At 44.6% G+C, this 12,935-nt stretch overlaps 1 protein-coding gene across 1 annotated transcript in view; it reads left to right on the top strand.

The window, feature by feature from the left end:
- ttll12 (tubulin tyrosine ligase-like family, member 12) overlaps positions 1–12,935 on the top strand; it is a 73,540-nt gene that overhangs the window by 58,237 nt on the left and 2,368 nt on the right. The window contains exons 10-12 of the mRNA XM_031288191.2: positions 5,638–5,789; positions 9,242–9,323; positions 12,571–12,639. Of these exons, the coding sequence (XP_031144051.1) occupies positions 5,638–5,789; positions 9,242–9,323; positions 12,571–12,639 (303 nt within the window). The remainder of the gene's footprint in view (positions 1–5,637; positions 5,790–9,241; positions 9,324–12,570; positions 12,640–12,935) is intronic.

The raw sequence follows: 12,935 nt of genomic DNA, 5'->3' as shown, positions 1-12,935 counted from the left end.
TGTTTTTATACAGTCTATGGTGAAAACCCAGCATAAAGTACAGTGAGACAAGTGCATGGCGACCTGTGACGACTGCCCCACTGTCATTTACAACCAATCACATAATTTGTCCTTCCACGGCTGTTAACAGCCCAGGTCGTGCGCAATTCACATTGAAATCGACCCTAGCCTTCCCTGATCAAACCCACCTGGTGACCTGGGTCGTAAGGCCGAGGGAGATCCCATTCAAACACACAGTGGACCTGGGTTATACCCTGATTGAGCCATTGGTGTGAAAGGGGTATTACACACCTCTGGTGAGTAAACAACTCCCAACCACAAGGTATGTTATGTAATGTAATATGTGAGGAAACGGTCTGAGGAGGCCAGTAAAGCACTGAGAGACCACAGACTGGGAAATGCTCTGTAGGTCACATGGGGAGGACATTGACAGTCTCACTCACTGTTTTACTGACTATATTAATTTCTGTGTGGAGAACACCGTGCCTAAGAAGAAGGATCAGTGTTTCTCCAACAACAAACCTTGGGTGACTCCTGAGCTCAAAGCCCTGCTGAACGAAAAAAGACTCTAGATCTGGGGCAGTGCTCGAATGATCTTTTAGTCTTTAAGGGGGTCTCTCTATCTCATAAAAAAAGTTGGCACACCCCGCACATAAATAGCCTATGTGCGAGTGGTGCTTTATTTCACAATGAAATAAAAACGTAACTCATTTGAACCAGACCACCGTCTCAGATATCCTCAGTGTCATACACAATAATACATGTAGTCTTTAACTAATACACAGGGGAAACGCACTAACTGGCAGAAATGAATAAAGCCATTGCACAGCCAAACTATTCTAGTCTTATAATGTACACGTAGTGATAACAACACCTGGGTGTTCAGTTGTCTCGGCTTTATGGAGACAAAACAGACCAAACTGCCCTGCTCTCAGCTGGCTGGGGCCTGCGTCCAAGAATCCATGATGCTGATGTCCGGTGTCCACTCTTAATCCGTGACTGGACAAATGGCACGCTCCATTCAAGTCTATGAACAACACGGCAGTGAAGCTCGGGGCGCGCAGTCCGTTCCTAGTTTTATCGTCTGTGTCATTGCAAGCCGAGAAACCCCTCTCACACTCCACTAAGGTCGGGAGTACAGTGCGGCACGCGATGATAAGTTTATTAAGAGTCTTCCCCTGAGAACCTTGAAGCTTCCAATCTCGGAATTCCTCGATAGCCTCGGTAGAGGATTCACCGAGGAGTTTTGCAAATTTCCCCACTTTGCGCTCACCAAATAGCATTAGGTCTGACCTCTCTGCAGGCCAGAAGGGCTGATCGAAAGGCTTGAGCATGGCAATAAGTTCACTGTCAGGAAGACTTTTTCTGAGATTATCAAGGGATGGACTGATAAAACTGGGGCTTGTTGATCTTAGGCTGCGTTTCCCTGAGCCCAACGCCTTTGAACTGACCACTTGTTATGCCTGCGTGAATCTTGGATTCCGTTTTACCTATATCTTCTTTCATGGCAGACAGTACCTCGATGGTTTGATGAACATGTCTGCTGGCATCCACCAGAGACGTGTCCCTTCTCTGTAGTCTCAAGGAGAGCCCCTGCAGTTCACGTAGCACATCTTTCATTACTGCCAAATCGGAGAGGAAACCAGTGGATAGCAGATGCTTGAGTAGGCCACCATACTTGGCCCTCTCCACACCCTTGCACAAGCCATCTTTGCTGGCCATTCTAAAGTGCTGTGCCAACACAGGAAAATCCTTCACCACAGCTTTAACAGTCTGGAAACTGCTTGCCACCCACCTTATGGAGAAGACTTTTTTGAATTTGCATGCTGAGCTCTACAGCAGCTTTCTCAAGCTCCCTTGCGTTTTTCGTGGATTGGTGGTACAGACTATGAAGCTTTCAAATGAAAATTTTAAAAATTATTGCACCCCGCCACAACCTTCAAAGAGTGATTAACAGCTAATTCTAATTGGTATGCCAGGCAATGCACACACTGCAGTTGAGGGAAGTCTTGTTTAAGTTTTTCAATGAGTCCTGTATGCCTACTGGTAAGGACAGCGGCTCCATCTGTGGCTATACTAATGAAGTTCCTTTTTAAGAAATTCTGCCTCTATCCCCACCTTTTGAAGACTGTCTTTTAGCGCATCGTACAGAGATCCTGCATCCCCTTTTTCCAACTCAACTATGTCCAAAAAACGTTCTCTACATCTCCATTACCTGTAACATCGCACCTCATGTAGATAATCATATAGGAGTGTCCATGCACAGTGCTTTCATCCAGCGTTATGCATTTAAGATGTATTGGTGGTATTTACCTCAAAAGCACATTAAGCTAAAAGCAAGGTGACTTCTTCGGACTTGCGAGTGCTGTCAAATCGATCGTATGCGGTACCGTTTATTCACGTAGCCTAGTGGTGTGGTGGTGAAGTGGTCATGCTGCGTTCAGGAGTGTAGGGTAGGCTCAGGTCTACGTCCCGTAGTAGCCTATATTCTAATTTAACATCTTTAATGGTAAGAGACCATTAAAATTACAATGCCACATATGACAGACACCTTCAGATATGAGAGACCCCCTCAGATTTTTGACTTTGTTGCTTTCATGGGAGTCAGTCCTCACTCTGTGGGAGCTTGGCTCCCTCTGGCTCCCACGTAATTCGAGCACTGATCTGGGGACAAAAAAAGAGGTGAGAAGGGTTAAAAAACGGCTCAGATGGGAGATAAGGAAAAGACCGCTACAGGAAAGAGTTGGAGGTACGCCTTCAGCAAAACAACACAGGGAAGTCTGGATGGGACTGAAAAATATCTCTAGACATAACAAAGACAGTGGGAGGGGCTCTGTATCCTATGACCGTGGCAGGGTAAATTAATTAAATTTGTTTTTTAATAGATTTGGTTCTACCACCTCTCCTCCCCCCTCCAACCAGACTCAGACCTGTGAGTGACTCAACCTGTCCCTTTCTGGCCACTGCGGACCCCAATTCACACTTCTCCACTTCTTTCCATTCCTAATTTATGGATGTTTCACACCCCTCCCCCCATCCTTCTCTCCAGGTAACACCAACAACTCCCTCATGCAGTCTCTTTCTGATAGTCAATCAGCTGAAGAAAGATCTAAAGAAGATCAAGGCAAGAAAGGTCCTGGGCCGACGGCCCCCTGTGGCGTCGCCCTTTGACGGCCTTTGCTGGCGGTTGGTCGCCCGCCGGCTTGGTGTGTCAGGGCCTTTAGTCTGGAGAGAGTTCCAGTCCTGTGGAATACTTCCTACGTGGTCCCACTAATCACTTCAGACCGGTAGCCTTAACTTCTCACCTGATGAAGATCTTGGAGAGGATTGTAATTCCACACCCGAGAACCCTGGTGAGCTCAGAACTGGACCCCCTATAGTTTGCTTACCAACCAGGCATGAGGTGGAGGATGCCAGAGAACACTGGGAGCACTGTGGGGATGTTGAGTCTGAATTAATAACAAGCAAAAGGGGCCCTGATGATTATCTGTGGAGTTGTGTATTCTGAAAGCCTATAGCTGAATAACAACTAAGGTAAGGTTCACCTATGAGCTTTGGTGGGGCCTACAGGATATCTGAGTCTGAGTATGGGAACCCCATAGTTGTTATGATGAGATCGTGAATAAGGGTTTCCAGATGGGAGGTTTCAGGATCTATAAGACTGTAGGGTCTGTCCTATGTTCGGAGAGAAGACGTGGTCCGTGCAACACTGCCTGTCCACTTGTTCTCCCTCATGAGAACCTTGTTCAATATTGAATAAAGCTGCCTATAATCCTAAATCATCGGAGTCGTCATCTGAGCATCTCCATCATCCATTTCCAGAGATCATCAGATCTCAGTGATGAGCAGTACAGGAGCACCACAGGGTACAGTGCTCACTCCTTTTCTCTTCATACGGTATACAGCGGACTTCAGGCACAATACAAGCAGCTGTCACATGCAGAAGTTCTCTGATGATACTGCCATTATTGGGCGGGTATCAGAGGACAACGACCAAGAATACCTGTAGGTCATCTTTGATATGGTCAACTGGTGTGAGTCAAACCACCATCACATCAACGCCAGCAAGACAAAGGAGATGGTGGTTGACTTTCGCAGGAGGCCACCCCATACTACACCGGAGAACATCCAGGTATATCCGGGTGTTCACCTCAACAATAAACTGGACTGGTCCAAATACGCAGACGTCCTGTACAAAAAGGGCCAAAGCCGTCTCCACCTGCTGAGGAGACTGAGGTCCTTTGGTGTGCTGTTAAAGAACCTTTTATGACACTGTGGTTGCGTCTGCAATCTTTTATGCAGTAGCCTGCTGGGGAGCTGGGAGCACAGAGAGGGACTGGCTAAATAGACTGGTGAATAGAGCTAGCTCTGTTCTGGTCTGCCCTGTGGACACCATAGAGGAGTTGGGGGAGAGGAGGATGTTAGCCAAGCTGCATCAATCATGAGCAACACCTCTCACCCCCTGCACAAAACTGAGTTCTCTGAGCAGCTCCTTCAGTAACAGACTTTTTTTCCAGCAGCAGTCAGACTCTTTAATACGACATTATAATGTAGCACTGCTAGCTGATTCTGCCCGCATGAATCCTGAGAACCGGTCTATTATTGGACCGCCCGCTCCCACCCGCAGCCACCTGTAAAACCGCCCGCTCCCACAAGATTTGTGTTTGGTCCCGCAGGATCGCAACGCAGCCCTCTACAACGCAGTTTGGCCGCTGTTTTTTTAACATTGCGAAAGCAACAATATAGAAAAATGTGTACAATATTGTGTTGACGATATATATCACCATATCGCCCAGCCCTTGAGTCTAATAAAAATCAAAGAATACAAAATTAAAAGATACGGCCAATGCCCAAAAAACAAGTTAAAAACACAAAAACTCAAGGTGGGAAGGCCTAAAACATCTGGAGCTCAGAATCTGTCTCGCTCTTATATACACTGTGCAGAGGGACTTTCACATCCTGTGTACTTGACATCTTGTATTCACACCCCCATTCCACCCCCCTTCTTACATTTCCTGTGGAAATTACCCAGCATACCGACTCAGTGCAAGCGAGATTAGAGAGAAGCTTCCGGTCCACACACCCGTTGGGGGAGCAATCTAATTTAATGCAATGTTAAGTCATGTCAGAGATAAGATTAAAATCGCAGTCAGATGAATCTGACATCTTATTGTGCTACAAGCTGGTCCCAGGCAGGCATGATACGCTAAAACCATTATACACTCTTCACAATCAGTGAAAATTCGCGATTTAAAAACCAAGAAGCTACAATCAATGTACCATCATTCAAAAGTACAATTTATTGAACTTTGGCAGCTTCCTTTGTTTTGCAGATATGTGCCTTATGTATAAAATCATTCATGGTCTTGCGCCACTATCACAATGTGACATTTTGCAGGGACAATACTAGGGAGACCAGGGCATCAGCCATTGGTAACTGCTCAGCTAAATTTGGAAAATAACTGCTTTTGGATCAGCATGTTCAGTCAGCAGGAGCCAAATCGAACTGAATTCCTACAATGCACAAGCTTGAGTATTTAAAGTATTTAAAAAGACACTTAAAACATTGCTCAAGACAAATCAATCATTTGTGAGGTTGGTCACCTCTAACTTTGTGCATGTGTCTTTGTTTTCCAGGTTGTGTGTAAGTACCTTGAAGATCCAGTGCTGTTCAACAGAGAGGAAGTGGGAATGGTGAAGTTTGACATTCGCTACATGCTGATGTTACGCTCTGTGCAGCCCCTGCGTCTTTATGCCTACAACGTCTTCTGGTTGCGCTTTGCTAATAGGTACACCATACATACATGCATGTACACACATACAAACATACATTAATAGCAATGAGTTGTGATGTTCTACTCAATTCTAATTTAGTTAAATCCAACAAATCCCCTTTGTAATCTTTCAATCTGGCTGAATCTCACATTTTTTAGAAAAAACAAACTATAACGAAGATATTTTTCTTCGGGATCATACAAAAGCTGCTTTCCCCATTCATTTGGCCTAGATAAATGAATTTCATTTATTAGGGGTCCAAACTAGGGCTGTGCAATTAATCGGAATTTTAATCGCAATTGCATTTTCGGCTCCAAATGACCACAAAAACAAAGTCAAACGATTCATTTGCAGGTTACGTTTTGAATGTAAACGCTTATTTTTACTTGTGTTCTGAATGAAAACAAAAGTTTAAATGGGTAAAGTGTTTAAGGGAAATTTCACAGTTGTAGGTGTTTGCACTGTTGATTTGTTTAACTGTTTCACTGTTTGAATTCAATAATGCAACATCTTTCAAAAGTGAAGGCCTGTGTCTCAGTACAGTTATGACACACCGTCTTATATAGTTTTAAGCACACGAGACAAAGTATAAATGATTTCCACATGTTCATGACAACACCTGATCCTAACCACTTTGCTGGAAGTGGTCCCTGTAGGCCTAATGGTGCAGGTCTTTGCTCAACCTGACAAATATGGCCTGGCCTCTTTATCAACAATTCCTAATTCAATCCAGATGGCCACACTCAATAATACCGTGGTCTGATGTAGCCTAGGGTTGGGTACCGAAACCCGGTGCTAATACGGCCTTAACGACCGGTATCTACCGGATTTCGGTGCCTCATTTTGGTGCCACTGATATGCCTGCGCTGCTCTCTGATGCTCCGAAATGGACGTTACAGACAACAGAAGCATCGCTGCTCGTGACACTAGTTAACACTACACTCGACAGCAGCTAACGTTAGCCTACCGTTAGCTAGCAGCTTGATTAAACACAGTTAAAATGCTGACAGCGTAAAGTGTGACTGTATTTCACTGTAGAGGATCCAACAGCAGGACATTAAGCAGTGTGCAGCTGCCATTGTTGGAAAAACAACACAGACGGTGCGTTCACTTGAAACTGGTAGCCTCAGTGCATTCAAAGTTATTGTAAAATACCCTTTTCCCATCTGGTGGTTGTTTTTGTCTTTCAACAGCAATTTACTAGTGAAATACGTTATAAGTAATAGTTATTACTATATTATTAAATCATTTAATTTTGACCATATGGCCTTAGCAATAAACAAGCCCTTCTTTAGTGTTGTGTACTGTACTGTTGTTTAGTACCCTTCTTTTTTTTTTCTTTTTTTTTTTTTACTTTATTAAGAAGTATCGGTTCAGGCACGGGTTAGGCACCGGCACCGTTTTAAAAGTACCGCTTTAGCACCGGTATCGGGGAAAAACCCAAGCGATACCCAACCCTAGTCTGATGTCACCTCACACAGTGAATGGTCATAAGAGAATATAGTCACATACCCACAGTACAATGTAGTGACATTTTATTCCTGCAGTTTAACCCATCCTAGTATCAGTACCAGTGGACAGGTTATAATTCAATTCAATTCAATTCAATTTTATTTATAGTATCAAATCATAACAAGAGTTATCTCGAGACACTTTACAGATAGAGTAGGTCTAGACCACACTCTATAAAGCCCCAACAATTCCAATAGTTCCCCCAAGAGCAAGCATTAGCAGTGGCTATTGCGACAGTGGCGAGGAAAAACTCCCTTTTAGGAAGAAACCTCGGCAGACCCAGACTCTTGGTGGGCGGTGTCTGACGGTTGGGGTTATGACGGTACGGGATGTAGCGTGGCACAGCAGAGCATGGGTGGACGCAGCAAGACGTAGACGGGCATTGCAGGGAATCGCAGAGCGTAGCAGGGTGTAGCAGGTCCATAGCCACAGCTGCACCCAAGACCCAGGTCTTGGTGTCACCCTAATCCGAGGCGATGTTCTGGGCGAAGAAGAAACATAAGGACTCTGGGGAGTAAACTCCCCAGAGCTAGGTGAGTAACAAGCACTTCTGGGACAGGATGTGCATAAAAGGAAACAAAAGAAAAGAGCGTGTCATAAGAAGGAACTTTCTCGGCAGTCTAGAATTATAACAGCATAACTAGGAGAGGCACTATATTATTGATTATACGATAGGTAAATCTGATGACTGTAAAGAGAAGCAGAGAAAAGCAGGGGTGCTGTATCTGCAGCTATACACCCTGCCCCGCCGGTCTAGGCGTTCACTGCAACTCCTCACTCCCTAACTATAAGCTTTATCAAAGAGGAGAGTTTTCAGTTTAGTCTTAAATGTAGCGACGGTGTCTGCCCCCCGAACCCATATTGGGAGCTGGTTCCACAGGAGAGGAGCCTGATAGCTGAAGGCTCTGCCTCTCATTCTACTTTTAGAGACTCTAGGAACCACAAGTAACTCTGCATTCTGGGAGCGTAGTGCTCTAGTGGGACAATAAGGTACTAAGAGGTCCTCAAGATATGAAGGAGCTTGACCATTTAGAGCTTTGTAGGTCAGAAGAAGGATTTTAAATTCAATCCTGGATTTTACAGGAAGCCAATGGAGAGAAGCTAATACAGGAGAAATATGATCTCTTTTCTTAGTTCTTGTCAGAACACGGGCTGCAGCATTCTGGATCAGCTGGAGAGTCTTAAGGGACTTATTTGAGCATCCTGATAATAAGGAATTACAGTAGTCCAGCCTGGAAGTAACGAATGCATGGACTAGTTTTTCTGCATCGTTTTGAGACAGGATGTTCCTAATTTTAGCAATGTTACGAAGGTGAAAAAAGGCTGTTCTAGAGGTGTGTTTTAGATGAGCGTTAAAGGATAGATCCTGATCAAAAATAAATCCTAGATTTCTGACAGTAGTACTGGAGGCCAGGGCAATGCCATCCAGAGTAATTATATCTTCGGCTAATGAGGTTCGTAGGTGTTTCGGGCCCAGCACAATAACTTCGGTTTTGTTTGAGTTTAACATCAGGAAATTGTAGGCCATCCATGATTTTATATCTTTAATGCATGCTTGAAGTTTAGCTAGCTGGCTGGTTTCGTCTGGCTTGATTGACAGATATAATTGGGTGTCATCCGCATAACAGTGAAAGTTAATTATAGCATCCGGGGAGCTACTTGGGGTTCAGTGTCTTGCTGTGGCCGGAGGAGCCTGGGATTAAACTGCTGAGCCATGAACATCTGTGCTAAATATAATGGTAATCCATCCAAAAAGTAGCGAGGTATTTTAATCTGGGATGGACTGACTAACCCACCAACATGCAGTCTTTAGTGTCTCTATGAACAATCCAGATGTTGAAAAATCTCAGAAATGTAAGAGTTTTGTTTTATTGGTAGTGTAGTATTTATCTTTATATAGAGAGTGAACTCTTTCTCATGCCTGGACCTGATGTCTGTTTCTTCTTCTATCTAGACCTTTCTCCTTGGACCGTTTTGATGATTACCAAAAGCACTTCACCGTCATGAACTATGCAGATGGTGTGGAGCTTAAGCAGGTACCTTTTTTATTGTTTTTCCTGTTAGCTCATCCTAGCTCATCTTTTATTGGTCATGTCTCTGGTCAGAAGAACACGGTCTGGTCGGTGGACCAAATTGATCATCAAACTAAAAAGGAAGGAATCTCTGCCTGTGAGTGTGTGTCTGTCCGGATGTGTTTCTTTGAAATGTCCCGTGGTGTTCCGTTCATCTGATCTACATTACCCATGGCAGGTTTTGCTGGGTAGCCAATGATGTGCCATGTCGAATTTGGATTTTGGACACGCAATACGTTCAATGTTAATAAACTTTGAATAACAGCAGGGTTTTAGGCCTCTGCGAACTGACAGTACCTGCTGTTTAAACTTTGCTGCTACTGTTTAGAGAGATGAAAAAATTGTGCAAATTCAGAGTTTTAACAGCAGTTAGTATGAAGTATTATACGTTTTTTTTAATCTTTTATATTTTTATTTGTGTTGGATATATACATTGTGTAATAAAAGCTTACTATCATCACCCTTTTATTTGCTCACACATCTCCAAAGCCTGTGTAAACAAACAGTTTCTAAACTGTCACAGTTGTTAAAACACGAGCGAATTGATGATGTGAGACACAATATTATCTGGGTTGGAGGAGTTTGTTTTAAGAAACTGTTGCTTGCTTTATGATGGTTGAATCTGTGGTAGAGCAAGAAAATGGGAAGTGCTTGAGCAAGAAAAGGGGCAGTGATTGAGCAAGAAAAGGGGAAGTTGTGGTAGAGCAAGAAAAGGGGAAGTTGTGTTAGAGCAAGAAAAGGGGAAGCTCTTGGCCTCGCTGATAAGCAGATGGTATATAACCACTCTGGCCTTCTTATGACATTGGCTCCATGGCTTCCCCATGGTGGCCCTGAAGTGCAAACCACGACAGCAAATCCCACAACACGACAGCAAATCACCACAACACAACAGCAAATCCCCAGCACGACAGCAAATCACCACAACACGACAGCAAATCCCACAACACGACAGCAAATCACCACAACATGACAGCAAATCCCACAACACGACAGCAAATCCCACAACACGACAGCAAATCCCACAACACGACAGCAAATCGCCACAACATGACAGCAAATCACACAACATGACAGCAAATCACACAACACAACAGCAAATCCCACAACACGACAGCAAATCCCACAACACGACAGCAAATCGCCACAACACGACAGCAAATCGCCACAACACGACAGCAAATCCCAAAACACGACAGCAAATCCCAAAACACGACAGCAATTCCCACAACATGACAGCAATTCCCACAACACGACAGCAATTCCCACAATACGACAGCAAATCCCACAACACGACAGCAAATCGCCACAACACGACAGCAAATCACACAACACGACAGCAAATCGCCACAACACGACAGCAAATCCCACAACACAACAGTAAATCCCACAACACGACAGTAAATCCCACAACACAACAGTAAATCCCACAACACGACAGCAAATCCCACAACACAACAGTAAATCCCACAACACGACAGTAAATCCCACAACACGACAGCAAATCCCACAACACGACAGCAAATCCCACAACACGACAGCAAATCGCCACAACACGACAGCAAATCGCCACAACACGACAGCAAATCGCCACAACACGACAGCAAATCGCCACAACACGACAGCAAATCCCACAACACGACAGCAAATCCCACAACACGACAGCAAATCGGCAAAACATTACAGCAAATCGTGACAACACGACAGCAAATCCTTTTTCACCAAGGGAGTTTTCCCCCTTTCTCCGGTTGGTGTTTACATCCTTCAGGCCTGTGATAGTGAAGCGTTACAGCACCTGGCTGATAACTAACGTCATCCAGACTTCCTGCTCACTGTTCTTGGTGACTTTAACAGAGCAAACCTCAGCAAAGAACTCCCAAAATACAGCTAGCACATCCGGACCATCAGTACTGGCGCCCCCTCCCCAGGGATGTGTGTCCTCCCCAAAGCTCTTCTCCCTTTACACCAACGACTGCACCTCAGGAGACCTGTCTGCTAAGTAATGACACCAGTCATCGGCATCATGCGGGATGCTGACGAGTCTGCATACAGACCGGATGTTGAACAGCCGGCCCTCTGGTGTGGTCGGAACAACCTGGACCTAAACGGTCTTAAAACTGTGGAGATGACAGTGGACTTTAGGAAGAGTCCCTCATCACTACCCACACACACACACACACACACACACACACACACACACACACACACACACACCCCCACCCCATTAACATACTCAACAGAAGTAGATTTTGCTGTGGAATCCTTCTGGTCCATGAACTCTCAGGACATGAAGTGGACATCCAACATCGACACCATCCAGTCTGTTCTCTGCACGTCCATCACTGTGTGGTTTGAATCGGCCACCATAAAGGGACAGGAACAGACTGCAGACAATACGCACTGCAGAGAAAATCATCGGCGCCAACCTGCCCTCGATCCAAGACTTACTGTATACTCTTCCAGAGTCAGGAAACGGGCATCAGACCCATCACACCAGTTTCTCCCCTTTGGTAGGGGCTACAGTTACATTCCACGACTGGTCAGAATGTTTGCAGGTGGGAGTGTAACACACACAGATGAAGAGAGCCTGGAGATTTTACATAAAACTCAAACCTCACATCAGCGATTGGGCTTTTGGAACTTACACGTTTGTTCCAGGAAATAGCCTGGTCACAAAGCTGTTGGGGGAACCAACAGCTAACTGTGTTATGGCAGGTGTACTTCTCAGGACCTTAGAAAAGCACAGTGTCGAGTGTGAAGTTGTTTGAATGCACGGTTCTACAAGAAAGTTGCAAGCGGCAATACCACAGGCCAAGCAATCATCCCGTTCCAAACAGGCAGGTTCAGCTGAACTGGCAGTTGCGTCTAGCACAAGGTTATTTTAAACTTTTGCTTTACAAATCGATCCTGGCTCCTGGTGAACTTGTGGTCTAAGATGCGTACTGCACAACTGCAACTTGCCTGGTTGGACTCTGGCTGGAGACCTTTTGTTGCATGTTTTGCTCTTTCTCTCCCTGGGTTTCCTGCCTCTCTTAACGGCTAACTATCAAATCAAGGCAATCAAATGATGGGTAAGAGATAACTAATAAGTATTGATTGATATTACCCTCTGCTCTAGCACAAACAACATAAATACCACATGATTACACTCGGTTTTCATGAAGGTGCAGTTGTTATGGGTCTGGTAATAAGAATTTGGATCTCTTGTCTCTAGGTGCACTACGATGAGTTCATCCCCATGTTTGAGAAGCAGTACCCACAGTATCCATGGAAGGAGGTAGAAGTAAGTGTAAACTCTTGGCCCCTTTTCAACTGCGGGAACTTTTCCAGGACAGTCTTGAAAAAGAAACTAATACCTGCCTTTTAACTCATTACAAACTGAGCTCTTATTATGTCTTTCTGTGTCGGGATGAGCAATTCTGTTGTAAATCAGGCTGCTTACCATCCAGTGTGTCCCAAACCTCACAATGTCAAGCACAGGTTATGGTGTTTCGAATGGCTTATTTCTGGTGTTTTCTCATAGTTCAGGTCCTTTTTTTTATTATTATTATTATTATTATTATTATTATTATGTCCTTT

Source organism: Sander lucioperca, chromosome 20 (assembly GCF_008315115.2).
Source record: "Sander lucioperca isolate FBNREF2018 chromosome 20, SLUC_FBN_1.2, whole genome shotgun sequence".
NCBI classification, from domain to species: domain Eukaryota; kingdom Metazoa; phylum Chordata; class Actinopteri; order Perciformes; family Percidae; genus Sander; species Sander lucioperca.
The sequence above is the reverse complement of the archived record's forward strand: the minus strand, read 5'-3'. Positions and strand labels throughout refer to the sequence as shown.